The sequence below is a fragment of the Puntigrus tetrazona genome, chromosome 12 (assembly GCF_018831695.1).
Source record: "Puntigrus tetrazona isolate hp1 chromosome 12, ASM1883169v1, whole genome shotgun sequence".
Lineage (NCBI taxonomy): Eukaryota > Metazoa > Chordata > Actinopteri > Cypriniformes > Cyprinidae > Puntigrus > Puntigrus tetrazona.
This window is the reverse complement of record NC_056710.1, coordinates 745,274-762,778: the sequence shown is the minus strand read 5'-3', so window position 1 is coordinate 762,778 and position 17,505 is coordinate 745,274. Positions and strand designations below refer to the sequence as shown.

General features: G+C 37.1%; 1 protein-coding gene across 2 annotated transcripts; it reads left to right on the top strand.

The window, feature by feature from the left end:
- The first annotated feature begins 174 nt into the window (after window positions 1-174).
- Window positions 175-16,512, top strand: tbc1d12b (TBC1 domain family, member 12b). 2 transcript variants are annotated; one of them, XM_043254091.1, is made up of 15 exons: window positions 176-688; window positions 1,840-2,661; window positions 4,050-4,161; window positions 6,184-6,240; window positions 8,101-8,222; window positions 8,741-8,823; window positions 9,708-9,825; window positions 10,016-10,122; window positions 10,487-10,567; window positions 12,436-12,521; window positions 12,610-12,681; window positions 13,396-13,524; window positions 14,233-14,342; window positions 14,909-15,167; window positions 15,706-16,512. In XM_043254091.1, the coding sequence occupies exons 2-15, from the start codon at window positions 1,910-1,912 to the stop codon at window positions 15,772-15,774; spliced, it is 2,157 nt and encodes a 718-aa protein (XP_043110026.1). In that variant the 5' UTR covers window positions 176-688; window positions 1,840-1,909; the 3' UTR covers window positions 15,775-16,512. The 2 variants fall into 2 exon arrangements, with proteins under 2 accessions (XP_043110027.1, XP_043110026.1); XM_043254092.1 differs by lacking the exon at window positions 6,184-6,240 and having other exon boundaries at window positions 175-688.
- Window positions 16,513-17,505: the final 993 nt, after the last annotated feature.

Sequence of the window (17,505 nt, the reverse complement as noted above, 5' to 3'; positions counted from 1 at the left end):
AGAGAGAGAGAGAGAGAGGGGGCGAGAGATCTGTGAGATCTATCTATCTATTTATCTATCTATCTGTCCGTCCGTCATCTATCTATCTATCTATCTATCTATCTATCTATCTATCTATCTATCTATCTATGTCTACCAGTCATCTATCTATCTATCTATCTATCTATCTATCTATCTATCTATCTATCTAGTCACTGTGTCAGTTCTACAGTATATGTACAGTATAGTAGATCTTGTTATTAATATGTCCAGCAGGGGGCGCGTGGACTCTCCCGTTAGTGAACCAACGAATGACGTCACTGGAATTTCAAGATGGCTCCGGATCACGGTCAGGATACGGTCTTCTACCGGTCTGAGACGGGAAAGCGTTGATGTTTTAGCTGGCATGTCTGCTAACTCACGGTATCTGCGTACTATTATCTATCACCATCACCCCGTTAATGTGGCGGAGGACAGCGTGAATAGGCGTCATGGTGAAAGAAGAGCGGGGTACAACACTGAACTACAGCGCCTCGGCTGTCAAGCGTTTTGAATGAGATGGAAAAGACCGAGGATGAACCTGTACAGATATATTTCTTTTATATGAGAGAGTAGCACGAGACGGTAACACTCCTCACTGGATGGTTTAAACGAGGACTGCAGTAGAGGTCATCTGCGGTGCTATCAGGGATTGGGCTGCGGCCGATGGGTATGTTCAGTCACTTGCTCTTATTAGCTTTTTGACAGTAATGCAGTATATGCCTCGGACCTTTCCCAGCCGTCTACTTAGACAGCGTTACGGCTCTATTACGCGCTTTTGGAACGTTTCGAATTAAAAATTTAACCAGGACTCGCCTGTCATGCCACGAAGTGCTTCTGAATCAAGCGTTCTGAACTTGATTGCGATGCTTCATCGAATCTGAATCCAGCGTTCGATTCAAACGCGACGATGGGGCTAATGTTTGATTCAAATCTTCTAAACACGGGTATAAAGCCTGAATATACCAAGAGAATATGTTTAAAAGAAAGAAAGAAAGCCTCCTGAACTACTGAATCGAATGCGTGCGTGTGATGTTCTATTAGAACGTTCTAAAGAAAATGCTGTCATGGTTTTCAGTTAAATCTGAACTGGATGTACCCATCCATCTTTATAGTTGGAATATATGCAACACAACGTTGAATCAGATGTTCCAAACTTCATTCTGATGCTCTGCTAAGCTTTTATGAAATACGATGCCCAAAATGCTAAATAGAATATTTAAAATGATCAGACAATAAGAGCTGAATGAGTAGCACGTTCCTATGAATGGCTCTATAATGCTTTAAAAGACCGAAAGTATGTTGTTCGAAACAGAATGGAATAATGATATGAGAACGTGCTAAACTGAACATTCAAAACTTAATTCTGAGGGTGAAGCTGAATCAAATTTTCCAGTTAATCGTTCCAGATGCGATGATGTCAATCTCCAACATTGTAAATTTGATCGATGTTTTCCAATTTAACATTCCAACTAGAATTAAACAGAATCGAACGTTCCGAATTCTGATACTGAATCAAATGGTTCAATTTGAACAATTGCGATGCCCAGGTGCTTTACGAAATGTATGAACTGAACAATTCCAACGCTCCTTAAAAATACCGAATCGGTGCCGAAAATGCAGAAGCAAACTTTCTAAATGTGATTATGATGTTCTGAATGGAATGTGCTGACTCGGACGTCCCAAAACATCTGTGAAAATAACAAACAGACCAAAAACGATAAATATTTCAGGCGAATATTTCTCGGTAGGCTGCTTGGCGGGATTTGAAACACGCAAAATATTTCACTGCGTATATTTTTTTCAATGGGTTTATTTTAGGTTATCCGCCCAGCAGGGTCCAAAAGAGCATTGTCGTCTCCGAGCATTGTGGGCATCACCTGTGAAGCTGATGGTGGAGTCATCTTCCTCTGGAGGCAGGGGTGCTGAGGAAGGCGGACCACCTCCACGCATCGCAGATGTTACAGACAGGCGGGAGAACATAATGCAAGGCATGTTCTCCCACGCTGGATCAACGCGGAGAGAGAAAGGCCAGGACCACGAGGCGGCGGAGTCACGTGACGAAGCACAGCACCAGACCAGCAACCAGCCGTGTGGCACTAAGCTCCCAAACGGACATGCGGGCCACGGTTCGCGTGAAGTGACCGAGCGGGACGACCCCGAGTCATCTCATCCTGCAGGAAGCTACTCGAATTCCCAAGATGTCCGCGTGATTGCAAACGGAGAACTGTCGGCAGGCTCCAGAGGTGGTGCTTTGGATGCCGGCGCTTCTCCTCCACCTCAAGAAGAGAGAACTACCAGCTCGGAGGACTGCTCGAACTCCCAAAACGACACCAGAAGTTGTTCCGAAGGCGACCCGTCGACTCCGAAACTCTCTCTCAGGACGTTCTCCTCCAGCGCTTTCCTCAATGCTGACTCCGCTCCTCTCAGCCCGGACGACGACGACGACGACGACGAGACCTTTTCCGCGTCGGACAGACCTGACGACCTGAGCTTCACGGACGTGAGTCTGAAACCCAGGAACACTTATGAGATCAGTCGACGTCAGAGCGCCCCAGACAACATCCCTGGTGTGTTGAGTGTTGCTGTCGCAGATCTGACTCTCAGCCAGAGGAAACATGGCATCTCTGAGATCTTCAGCAGGTATAGTAATGCTTTGCTTCTCATGAAATACTCCTTTGGCTAAATATGAGAACCACAATTCACAAGTACATTATACTGAGTGTATCAGACAGCTAATTAGATGATTCCTGACAAATAAGAGTGTTTATAATTAAGAAATATTGAGATTAAAACACCACACTCACACACACACACACACACACACATATACATACAGTATATACGTACTGTGAAACAATTAATAGTGATTAATCACATCCAAAATAAAAGTTATTGTTTACGATATATGTGTGTTATATATATATAGATAAATACAATCACGTGCATGTATATATTAAAGAAAATTTATTTATATATGATCATATGACTATAAATATATACATGCAAAATGTTCAAAATGCATGTGTGTGTTATATACATAACATATCTGTACTTATTATGTAAACAAAAACTTTTGTTTTGGATGCTATCATATGTGTGTTTGGTAAAAAGCATTTTCTGCAAATATTAATTTTACTTTACAACCTTAACCAACCTCGGTTTTTCATTCTTCATTATCTCATATAATATTATAACATAAAAGTAGTGTTTTAAGCAAAATCTAGAACAGTATGTTCATTCACTTAATTCTAAAATGGTTTTTACTGTTAATTTAAAGGCATTTCTTACGCAAAAATGAACATTTCATGCTAATTTTTCATGTTATTTAGACTCTTTTATTAGGTATAATAAAGCTGTTGTTCCTCAAGGTGGTTGGTGATTTAAATTTCTATGCTTTAAACGGATATTTAAACAGTGCCATAGTAGTATTAGCATTTTTTAAATCTCATCAAACATTCACTTTTGAAAATATGCAAGATATATTTTCACATATTTAGTTTTTCATTTAATAAATCAGATAAAATGACATGGGCTGAGTTAATAATGATACAATTAAAATTTTATTCGGTCCCTTAAAAATATCAATGTATTATAGTAAAAAGTAGAAACTTCTCAAAAGGCGTTAATCTTAATAAAAAAAATTTGAACGCTTAACACTCGAGTAAACAGGTTCTGACCAAGAATCCGTCTCCTTCCGGTTACTGATCTGCCTGGAAGCTTAAACTATGATATTTCCTCATATTTTTCGATGCTTGCTGCAGCTCGGTCTCAACGGCTTTGTTTCTGACAGGGCCTGAAAAGAGGAACGTTTCTTCACGTTTCATGCTTCACGGTTTTCCTAATACTTTGTGAAATCAGCTTGCGTTCATCTCAGTTCACGGGCTGTCAGTGACTTACGCTATCGGGGTCATCTTCACGCTGTTGAGCCAGAATCGGCACACAGAACTGGCTTGTGCGGTTATTTTTGTGCGTTGTCGGAGCGGCGTTTTCGGCTTTTGACAGATGCTCTGTGACGATGTCTTTGGCAGAAGTCTGTTCTCCAGAAAGCAGAGGGAGGCCCAGAGCGCACCAGGATGGAAACTCTTTGGAAAGGTCCCGTTGAGAGAGAGTCCCCCCAAAGACTCCAAAACCATTCAGCAGGTCTGTTCATAATCTTCATAGAACATATTTTGTGTGTGTGTGTGTGTGTGTGCGTGCACATCATTCTATGGAAATAAACATCTAAATGTAGATGCTTTCACGCCAGATCAATAAATCAAGGCAGTCCTACTTTGTGAAAAAGATGCACACTTTAACAAATGAGTCCTTATTATGGAAAAATCGTACTTAAGTGTAAACTGAGCGTGACGTTTTTAAACACTTAATTGCTGTTATCTGTAATTAAATAAAAATGCATATTAAATACCATTAGTTGATCTTTACAGTGCTTGTTTGACTCGCATAAGTAAGTCTTTATATATAGAATTTATGCTTTTTTATATAGAATTTCAGGATTCTGTTTTCTTTTTTTTACTGCAGAATGTTTCGAAAAGCATTTGTGGTACGCTAAAATGTACTTTTGTGTAGTTAAATATATTTGGAATTACTGGGTTTTTATTTAGTACTTCAAAATATATTATCTGTCAATGCGATATTGAATAATAAACTAGAAAACTCTAGTGCTTTAGTCGACACATCAAGGCAAAATATTATTAAAACATAAAATAAGACGTTTGGCATTATTACAAAGTCCAAAGTACTTTTAAAACATGCATTCATAAACAATGTGCTGTCTTTGATTATATTAAAGTGGCCTTTTATTTCATTAATGTTCTTAAACATTTTTAAATATTCTTAAGACGCTTTTAAGAAAATAAAATTTGGAGCGCGCTACAAGTGCGCGTTCAATACAGTTAAGCATGCTGCTTTTTTACAGTTGCTGTCATATATTCGTGTAATCTATATTTAACAGGAAATGATGTATCACATTATGGAAGACGGATGCTTATGAGAAGAGCATGATCCAAAGGGAGTTATTATTGGAATTATTAGCCATTTGATGTTTGTCAATGTGAAACATTAGTATACTACCCACCCACTTGTTCGTCTGAACGAAAATGCAGATTCACTTTAGAGCATTAATAGCTCATAAACATTGCTTTAAATGAAATCGACCAATCATCAAAGAGGTCTTAAAAAGGAGGGGATTGGCAAAATGACTCATTGAGCAAAAAAGGTCAAAATGAATGCATACTATAAAATACTGAAAGTGTTTTTTGCATGCATGTCGACCTATTGTTGGGGAACTTTCATAACTTTCATACTTTAAAGAAAAACTTTTTAAAAATGAGTATGTTTTGTTTTATTTATAAAGCGCCTAACCCAAGCTCAGCCTCACTGTGCATAGAAAAAAGTGACGTAAAATCAACATTTTCAAACAATCGATAATTGCAGGCAAACAGCATTAAACCGTGGCAAACTAAATGATAAATAGAGAACACTAGACTGAGCTAAGCTGATAAAAACATGAGAATAGCTAGGTCTTGTAATCTTGTAAACTCCATTCACCCGCCTATGAAAGGGTTGGGTTAAAAATATATATTTTTGGTATTTCTAAAAGGTTCTGCTTTTGGCGCGGTCTACAAAAGCTGCAAACCGTACAGTTCATTTCAGTCCTTGTAGAAAGTTTCACTTCTGTAGCTCTAAGAGACGGTGTGTGCTAAGAGTTAGAGTAAGAACCGGGATGAAGCTCGGCTTCATTTCCATTCAGGATATTAGTGCATCTGTGTTTTTAGGGCCGAGAAGGTCATTTAGAGGTCAGCGCGCGCTTTACGGACCGCAAATGCACATGTCCGATGTTTTTATTAAATGCACTGCCTCGCTCTATCTCTGCCCCGCTTATCTTCAGTCGCGCACACACGCGTTTTCCTAGATCGCTAACAGCCAAAGCGGCTCATTTCTTTCTGTTTATTGATTTAAACTACACACAAATAAGAAGAAAAACCGGATCCAGGCAGAATAAACGGCATTCAGTAAACAGCAGCTCTTGCTGTCACGACTTATCGCTCCGCTAAATCATGTCAGCATAAAGTTTCTGAAGCAGTCCAGTCAGCACAGTTTTGAAGGCCAGCCCATTATTTCTGCTGTATGTACTGTATTTCTCTCATTTTGCTCTCTCTTCAGGAAGGTAACCCAGGCAATCTCACATCTGTATCTACACCCAATCTCTTAAGTTCAGGGGTATGATGTTTGGTTTCTAAACGAGCTCTCCTTCATGTCTGTTCTGTGCCCCGGAGCCGTGCGCCTTCACTTCCCATCAGCCATTTCAGCCACCGTCATGTCACTGCTTGACTAGCGCTGTAACAACTGCTGCGTCGAAAGGATAGCTCACCCAAACATGAAATCGTTTATTCATATTCGTCATGTTGTTTCGAAATTTGTCCTCTTCGTGTAGAATGTGAAAGAAGATATTTTGAAGCATGTTCACGTTGCTCTTTTCCACAGTTAAACCTGTATGATACAGTGACCAAATTAAGCTATCTGATAGTTTGGAGTAAGGAATAGACTGATACTTAAGTAGTTACTTACTGACAGTCGTTCACGTAGCTCTTAAATTTCATTAGCACTTTTGCCTTATTGACGTTTTAATATTTAATCTGGCCACATCTTGACACACCACACATTATGTCTTATGTCTTCTTTTTCTGTGACAAATTTAAAACAAATATAGTACTGTAGTACTTTTAAATACCGGTTATTGTATGGAAAATAGCCGTGCGACTATTGCTTAAAAATCTTTTTTTGCGTTCACAGAAGAAAATCAAATGGAGTTTTAACATTTTGGGTGAAAGTTATTGCAGCAGCTAACGTGAGCTAACAATAAACAACATATTGCCAACATTTATTAATATAAATGATTCATTTCTGCATTTACCAACACACTTTTAACATTTTAGGTTCTGTTAAAAAAAATTAACAATATACAATATGGAATATAAAGTTGACATTTACTGAATATATTGTTTATAAATGTAAATACATTGATGAACGTTATAGAAATGTTGTTTATTGTTAGCTCATTATACCTAATGCACTAATTAATATTGAACCTTTAACCTGCTGTAAGATATTGTAGTTAAATTTTTTGGTTTTAACTTTGTAGGAAATTTTGTGATATTATTAAAAATTCCACAGAAAACATAGTAGATGGAAATATATTTAGTTTGCATAGGGAGCAAATGTGTTTTTTTTAAATAAAAATATTTAAATTAAATATTTAATATTAAGATGTAAATTTAAAATAAATTATTATTGTTATTATTATTATTATTATTATTGTTATTATTATTATTAAATATATGAAATGCAAGTAAATTATTTTGTTATTTATAATATTTAATTTAATATTTAATATTTAATTAAATTACATTAACATTATATATTAAATTAGACATTGAATATTTATTTCATCTCATATGTTGCTAATAATAAACATAAAACATGTACCATTATTTTGTAATGGGGGCAAATCAACAAACCGAGTGGATCAGCAGAACATTTTGTACTGTTGATCCCCAAGTCTGGACATGTAACCCTAAATATAGACCCTAAATGTTCTTCTGATATCAAGCAGCTTAACAGGGCATGATCTTCCGTTCTCTCTTCTTTGACTGCTTCCTTTCTTCAGCCACATTTCTTAGAAAAAGGTCCACCTTCAAAACATGTCCATTGACGCCCGTAGCAGCTTCTCAGACAGATGAGGAAGAGTATTTGTGCCGCTGTTCAGTCAGTGATGATTACAGGTTCTGAGCTCGCGCTGTAGATGGTAGAGGAAGAGGAACCGGCCGTTCTTAGGAAAACACCTCTGCGGCTAGATGTGGTTTTTAATTCCTTACCGGCGGCATGAGAGCTTGACACGTTCAGGTGTCCTCGCACTTCCTCATGCAGGCAAACACCTAACTTTCACATGGCCAGAACATCACACGCAGTGACCCACGCGCTTCATCTTCTCACGCCTGCCACCTGCCTCCATTTTCTCATGTTCGGCTCCCACGAGCCTGTCTGCGCACACCTGAACCTGACCTGTTGCTCTTCTCACAGGAGTACGAGGCTAAGGTGTCTAAATCGGGCCAGAGTCCCTCCCTGCCCGCTCAGGGCCGACGGAAGAACCTGGAATTCGAACCATTGTCCACCACAGCCCTCATATTAGAGGACCGCCCCTCGTGAGTACCAGCATAAAACCGTACGATTTCATGAGTGTAGATTTTATAGATCGAGTGTAGATTAAACAGTCAGTTTGCAGTTAAAGGCATTTCGTTTAAATAGTGTCTGTATAGTAAGAGTCAGTTGTGGGAGTCTTTAAGGTCCTTCCAGGAGAGTACGAGTAATTGTTTTTTCACGCTCTTAACTTGTGGCGCGAGTTGCTCAGGATACATTGACCTGCGATACATATATCCTAGCAAACCTTGAGAGGCTCATCTTTCCCAAACAAAGGCCTATAAATAAGACTTAGCACAGACTGGGTTGTATTTCGCCACGCAAGTCCTTATGAAGAATAAATGAGCAGTGAAATGTGAGCGTGTCAGCCAAACCATTAGATAAACCAGCGCTGAAACCTTTTCCAGAAACTTCGTCAGTTGCTTCTCAAGCATGTCAGTGCTAACAGGTTTCTAGGCTGTTTATTTGAGACGTTTAATTGGCTTGTGTTGTAACAACTGAAATCATTGACTTCCTTCCTCAGGAACCTCCCAGCTAAGTCGGAGGAAGAGGCACAGCGCCACCGCCAGGAGTATGATGAAATGGTTGCGGAGGCCAAGAAGAGAGGTACGTTTATAAAGCAGAGATTACTGGAAAACGGTACTCTTTCAGTCTTTCCACTTCACAAATTGATGTTTAATTTAATGTCGCACACTGATGAAGGCCTGTGAGCCAACTTTTGTGAGTTTAATATATAAACAAAACTGAATTTTTTAAATAATTAAACAAAATGAGATGATGTGCTGTGTAAAGAGCCTTGTTCAGTGTTACTTGCCATTTTTTTAAACGCTTTTCACCAAGGATTTGACATAATTACAAAATAAAGTCTATTTTTTTTTTCAGTGTATCAGATTTTTTTTTGTTAATTTGGCTATTAATGTTAATTAACATTATATTTTAATATGGCTATATTTCATTAAGCACACCTAGGTCATATTTTGTCCTAAAATCAGATGGTTTTATTCAAATCAGGAGCTTCACAAGTAACGTAGCATAGAAAAGTTAGCTTTTTTTTTAGATATTGAAAATGCAATAAATAAATTCAATCATGTTTTATACATTATGACGATGGTTGTAGGATTTTTTTTTTTTTACCTAAATACAGTATAAATGAACATTTTACAGAAATTAAAGTCGAAGCTCACCACTAAAGACAGTGAGAATTAAAACCCAAGAAAAAAACATCTAGAATCAAAATGGTAACAATAATTTTGGAGAAATATGCATAATTGTCATAATAATAAAGCAAAATGTATATTTTTTAAATTGCTTTAATTTCTGTGAACGTGACTTTCAAGAGGTTCAACCATACAAAACACACTTGTCACACTAGTGTATCTTTCCCTGGCCAAGACCAAGGTGGCCATTCAATGTGGAACTGTGCCTTTTCGTTTAGTCAGAAATGCTTTAATTAAAATGCTAAACTTTAATATAAGGTAATATGTTCGCAGAGCTGAAGGAGGCCCAGAAGAAGAAAAAGCAGATGAAGGAAAGATTTAAACAGGAGGAAAGCATCGCCAATGCCATGGTGGTTTGGAACAACGAAATCCTTCCCAACTGGGAAAGCATGTGAGACAGCCGCCCTTCATTATCACAACCTGCAGAAATAATTATGAGGAACTCGTTATCTCTGTTGCTAAAACTAAAGCTAGGGAGCATATTGCTTGTTTCCCAATAGGACGTTCCATTGAATATTAATACCTGTGCATATAGACAAATGCACATTTTCTTACGCTCTCTCTGCTCTCTGCTTCTTCAGGCGTGGTACGCGGCGTGTGAGGGATCTGTGGTGGCAAGGTCTTCCTCCCAACGTGAGGGGGAAAGTCTGGAGTCTGGCCATTGGGAATGAGCTGAACATAACCTCAGGTTTTTCTATTTTACTCTGTCTTTCATGTCTCAGTGAAGAGCCACCTTTGAAGATGTTCTTAAACCCAGGATTAACTAAACCTTTTGGGCAAACATTCTGTCTGAAGTGTGTCATTATGCAGCGTTCACATGAATGAATGCAAGGCCGCGCCACGCAGGACCGCCTGAAGCCTTCTTCGTAATGAAATTTGGATGAGAGTATTTCTGACACTCCTGAAAGGAAATGGTTTAGGATCTTCCGACGTGAAAGTCTGAGCTGAATCGAACATACAGACCTGATATTTCATCTGCCTTTTTAAGATATTGTGATTAAAGCAGCGATGTCTGTGAATTGTAAACCCTTTTTCCTTTCTGTTTCTCTCAGACTTGTATGAGATCTTTCTCTCACGGGCTAAGGAGCGCTGGAAGAGCTTCAGGGAGACAGGCAGTGAGATGGAGTCAGAAGGTACGTCTATCATCCTTTGCACAGCCCACTGGAGCAGTTAGACATGCCAATCACTCGAACTAATCCCCAATTCGATCTGAATGATTTATTAGCGAATAGGCCTGAATTTAAATGGGTTTTATCAGTCTACTGTGTTTACCCAACTTTACAAAATCACAGACGGTTCAGTCAATCAGTTAAGCTTTACAGTTCAGTCTGAAATTATGAATTATGAAATTGTTTAATGAGCAAATCAGTCTGAGTTTGAATGAGTTTTAACAATCCTCTGTTTATCTAGTTATTATAGACTGACAGAATTGGTTGTTTTAGACAAAATCTTCGATCATTACTGTTTTTTCGATCATTTCGACAAAATCTGTAATGGTTCAGTGAATCAGTAGAAGAAGAAAAATCACAATTGCGTCTGTATGGTTCTTAAGCCAATCGGTCTGAGTTTGATTTGGTTTATTGAATCAGTTGAGCTGATTCATAGTTTGGTCTGAATGATTCACTAGCAATCAGCCTGGATTTAAAAGGTTTTTAACGATACGCTGCTTATACGCCAGTAATTTCAAATTGAATGAAATTGGTTTAATGAATTTCTAATTCTCAGGTCAGTCTAAATGATTCATTAGACATTCTAGTAACTTAACTGTAAACTGACGAAAATGTAAAATGGCTCAACTGGGAATCAGTCTGAATGTAATGGTTTTAAACAATTCACTATGCTCGAGCTTGTTTTATTTCAGTTTTGGTCGGGCTTTCATAGAAGTACATTGCTAAAGAAACGCAACGCTGGTGTGTGTGTGTGTGCTCCCTGTTCGCCTTCCTACTCATTTTATGGAAATGCCGGTTATTTTCTTCCTGTGCTGCAAGCCCAGTCTCGCTAATCACATGCTAATTCTTGTTTTTGCTTTCTACTACGCCTTCCAGCCGTGTACTCTATAAAATGCTGTTTTATTATCCTCAGCGCTTCGCTCTTTGATGTGTCTCAATGAATCTGTTAATAAAACTGGTTTTCCATAAAGTTTGAACACAAACACATCCTCCCTTTCACATCTGGCCCTGATCACAACACTCAGACTGTTTTGGCCGATGTTAGCCTCCAGCAGTACGCTTGAGCAGGCCCTCGGAGACTAACAAACACCAGACACGCATGTTTATCTGCTTTAGAGTGTCACAGGATGGTTGTGATGTAGATATACGAGCAAAAGATATGGAACAGAATCTGCAAATAATTCAGATACTCAGGATTTTTTTCGATAATAAGTTTACCATTAGTGCTTTAACCTGGAGTTACAAATGCATAATGGTTTGATATTTTAAACATACAAAACATTGAATGCTTGCATTTGAAAGTATTTTAAAAATGATTATTCTAAAATTTAAACCACCAGTAGGTGGCAGCAAGTCACTATTAACAAGTGCGCCATTGCGAATAAACCAAATCATTTAAACGGCTGATTCATTCAGGAACGAAACGCTTTCATGTTGCTCAGAGAAGCAAAACTGTTCTGTGGTGGCTGTTTGGAATTATTTTTGGTTGGCGAAATAGAGCAAAACCAGGCAATATAGTGTCTTGATATTAGGTTATTGGTTTTTGAGCTGTTGTATAAAATCAGTATCGCATTTGTAATCAACTTTTGAAAAAAAAAAATGCACTTATTGTGGTTTTTTTTTGTTTTTTTTTTAACTATATGAAATTATATAAATGTGTACATTTTCTGCCCCCATATCTTCAATTTTGTGATCTTAATGCATTTTCTTGTTCGTTCTTCGCTAAACATTTAATAGTCAGATTGCAACTATACGATATTAGACGGTATATATTGCCCACCCCTGATGTGACTTGATATTTTTAAGTAATACTGAGTAATGTTGTTTTACAGCTGACAGCGCGGACCGTGAGTCCAGTCTGGATTTGATCAAACTGGACATCTCGCGCACATTTCCACCGCTCTTCATCTTCCAGAAGGTACTGTTCGCACTCTTCCTCTTATTGTTATAGTATCAGTGTAACAGTAATTATTATTGGTGATTACTGTTGCTCTCTCATGTGTCAGGGTGGGCCGTACCATGATCTCCTGCACAGCATTCTGGGAGCATACACCTGTTACAGACCTGACGTGGGATATGTGAGTGATCATTTGCAGCGATTGAATGAAGCAGCAAGCCCCAAGAAGCTGTGGTTTACGGCGAACGTATAACAGCTATAACAGTTATAAATTCACTGTAAACCACAGCTTCATTGGGGTTGTTGCTTTTATGAAATGCTTATTTTGTAAAACGAAATAAAATAGAGCAAATAAAATATAATGTTACTATTAAAAAAACATTATTCTTCCACCAAACAATGTAGTACCTCAGAAATTTGCGGTTCGAACACAGCGGCAGCCAAGCAACACGCAGACATAAACAAAGCTATTGTTTCCTATTTGCATATAAAAAATATCCCTAGATCAGTTTCGTGTGTTAGCAACGTCAAAAATGCTATCACGAACTATCAGGCTAGCTGTATTTAAGCAGGTGTTGCATCATTATCTTGTTTTTTACGTCTGGGGTTGAGTTTTTTTTTTCGTATGCTCGTCAAAGCTGCGTTTATTTAATCAAAAATACATTAAAAACAGGCAGATAAAAAAGTAAATATTATTATTAATGCAAAGTAAATATATATTTTGTAATATGTTTTGAAATGTAATTTATTCCTGCGATCCAAAGCTGAATTTACTCTGGTCTTCAGTCTCACGTGATTCTTCAGAAATCATTCTAATATAGTGCTTTGCTTTTTCATTGGAAATAATAACATTTATGAGGAAACGGGATTTGAAATGTCTTTATTTTGGCTGCAGGTTCAGGGAATGTCCTTCATAGCTGCCGTGTTGATTCTCAACCTGGAGGAGGCCGACGCTTTCATCGCCTTCGCCAACCTCCTCAACAAACCCTGTCAGATGGCTTTCTTCAGAGTGGACCACGAGCTGGTACTGTCCCCTCCTCACACACGCAACGTTTCATAGACGCTCAGATTATTTACATCACTTTAAAGGAACGCTTTAGATTCAAAAGTCAAGACTGCATCTTTTCTGCTTTACGGTTAGTTTTGCTTTAAGCTGAAGACATAACTCTGCCCCGGCTCCTGCATTATATTTGTTGAATGAAACCCAATGTTTCTTTCTAACTAAAATGCTGCTTACTGCTTTTTTTGATACATTTTAAAGCATTTCACCCAAAAAAACTGACACGAAGACACAATTTCTGTCTTGCTCTGAGCTGGACTTCAACTGTTTGTTCAATTCTCAGATGATTTTCACATGTATGAACGATTCCGAAGACATTTTATGCCTGATTTCCTCCCTGCTTCTTTGCAGACACTTTTTAAGTACTTTTTGTCATTAAAATGTCATTTTGACATTTCGCTGCTTATGCTATTTTGCTAAGTGCAGTGCAACTCGCGCACACACACACACACACGCACACACACACATAAAATATTTTGTGGGGGGAATAAAAAGGTTTTACTGATATTTTGAATATTGATCATTTTAGAAGTCATCATCGAATTAGACCTTTACTGCAAAACAGCAGATTTTTCAAATGCCACATTATTTCACTTCATATTGATTATAGTTTATTTCTGGTATAACTGATCGAGTTCTGCATCAATTCATTTTGTGTCTCTTTCTTGTTAGATGCTGAAGTACTTTGCAGCATTTGAGGTGTTTTTTGAGGAAAATCTCCCGAGACTTTTTAATCACTTCAAGAGTTACAACCTCACCCCTGACCTGTATCTCATAGACTGGTGAGTACACGAAGAAGAACCTTCTGGAACCTTCTCTTTAATTTGGGTGTAGATCCTGAAGCTACGTTCTATTCTAATTTAGCTTAACATTTCTAACTAGGAGACTTGTGATTCAGGACCAATCAGAGAGCATCTCAAACGAGGAAAAATCTTTTATCTTTGTGATATGTGTGTGTGTATATATATTTATGTGTGTGTGTGTGTGTGTGTGTGTGTATATATATATATATATATATATATATATATATATATATATATATATATATAAAGGCGTTTTTAAAGGGATATGTGGGTTTGGATTTTATTTTCCCTTCATAATAAAAACTGCATGTTGTGTTATCTTTGATTAATATTTACATTGTTTATTACAATACTATATACTAAATATGCTATATATAGTTTATGTATTCTGTAGGATAAGAACTGCTGCATAGTTGCATTTTTCTAGTTAAAAAAGTCTTTTAAGGGTTAAGATGCTTTCTTAATTTAAAGGAGCAAATCTTAACACTGGGCCCTGGATGCATTACTTTTTATTTACTTTTTGATTCCCCAATCCGTGTTTCCAGGATCTTCACCCTCTACACTAAGTCCCTGCTGCTGGATGTGGCGTGTCGGGTGTGGGACGTGTTCTGCAGAGACGGCGAGGAGTTCCTGTTTCGCACGGGGCTCGGGATTCTGCGGCTCTACGAGGAAGTGCTCCTGCAGATGGACTTCATCCACATCGCTCAGTTCCTGACCAGACTCCCGGAGGACACGCCGTCCGAACGCCTTTTCAGCTGCATCGCCAACACTCAGATGATTAGCAGCAACAGGAAGTGGACACAGGTCGGTTCCCGCGCGCGCTGATACAGAGATCCGCCCGTGGAGTTTGTTTGCGAGGGAAACCCAGGCAGGAAATTAAATGCAAATATACTTCCTGATAGGTTTCGTTCTCCTCGATGTTTCTTTTGCATAGCTTCTATTATTATATGCCTAGTAAAATGAGTTTGCTTTGAGGAAATGCCAGAATTTTCATATTTTCCGTAAATTAGCCCTTTATTATGAGCTCTGCAGGGTATTTTATTCTTCTACGGCGCATTGTGATTTGTGTGGCGTTTACCCAGATATTTAAGCCATCACCATCGGATGCTCCGCAGTGAATGGGTGCCGTCAGAATGAGAGCTGCTAAAAAACATCATAATAATCCACAGCACTCAAGTCCATCTTGTGAAGCCAAAAGCTGCACGTTTGCAAGAAACAAGAGTCATCTGTGATGCTTTTATCAGCTGTTCGGATGCTCATTCTGACGGCACCCATTCACTGCATAGGATGTATCGAGGAACTATTCCTTTAACATCACTTCTCGTCTCTTTCTCTTCATCAGGTGTTTAATGCCCTCATAAAGGATAAAGAAATGGAAAAAAGCAGCAGTCCTACAGTGAAAAACTCTTGAACTCTCAACGTTTTTTTTTTTTTTTTTTTTATATTTCCAGTTGACTTTAACTCTCCATTAGAAGAGAGGATTGTATAAAACGGGCTCAAAGAAATGACATGAAGAAAAAGCTAAACTTGATTCATTTGTTAACCTTGCCAGTATTACTGATGTTACACATTTGTATAAGTGAAAAATACAAGCATTTTATGAGAAAATATTCCACCAGCTTAGTCATGTACTGTACCGGATACCAGCATCAGGCTTTTTCTTGATATTGGTGCATTTTGAAGAAGTGTGCCGACATACCATTAACTCAATTTGTATGCTGAAGTATATTCGGTCGGAGCCTGTTTAATGCACTTGAGATTTTAATAATGGAATAGCGAGGTTCTGAGATTTAAAAAAAAAATGTGATTTCTTTTAAGCGGTCTTGTTTTGTAGAGCAAGACCCTAATGAAGTGCAATAGAATATGTCAGATGCAGTTAATAATGCAGGAGTAATGCATAGAGTGTGTTGTTGAGATGTTTGAAAGCATTTTGCTGCTTCTTGACGAAGAATTATTGCATTGAGTAGTCCCATTCTGCTACTTTAATTTCTTCAAGACACTAATATGTAGCCTAGAGCTGCAAAACGATTAATCGCGATTAATTGCATTCAAAATAGATGTTTGTTTACATACTGTATGTTTACTGTATATATTTATTATGCATATATAAATACACACACATGTATATTTATTAAAATAATGTGTAAAGTGTGTGTGCATATATATATATATATATATATATATATATATATATATATATATATATATATATATATATATATATATATATAATATATATAATGTATGTATATATGCGTATATATATATATATATGTATATATATATATATATGTACAGTATGTATATATATATATATAATAATGTGTGTGTATATATATACACATATATATGTATATATGTATATATATATATATATATATATATATATATATATATATATATATATATGTATATGTGTATATACAGTGTATATGTGTATGTGTATATATATATGTGTATGTGTATATATATATATATATTATATATATATATATATATATATATATATATATATATATATATATATATATATACATACATACACACATGATAAATATAAACAGTACCCACACATATAGTGTGTAAACATAAACTTGAATGTAATCGTTTTGTAGCCCTAATGTAGCCTAAGCTTTAATATAAATATTATTAATGTTAGTAAGACAGTATGTAAAGAATGCTTTCAGAGATTTATGTACTTGAGGTACATCTTCTAAAATGAACTGACATTTGCCAGTTCATAAGAATTTGGGGTTTGATAATAAAACGTGTAACTATTGTCTGTTTGATTTCTGTTCAAATATTTGACCAAATGCATTGTTTGTCACGGATTCGGACCTGATGTGTGCAAATATCGGGTCTGGGAACATTTTTCGAATTTGCTAATGTTGTATCTTGATGAAAAATGTAAATTGTGTCATTAATTCTTGGTTTGTTTTCTACACACTCCTGGTTTTATTGTACAGTTTTCATACTTCGGTGAAGATGAATTGTAAATAGGTGACACGTTTGACACCACAAAATTCAAATGTGTAAATAAAGCTGAAACTGCTGTTATAGTTGTTGTTGTTTCTTTTTTAAATTCATTGTGACTTGCTTTTGCTATTAATATATGTATAAAATAAAATAAAGTCGCCATTTA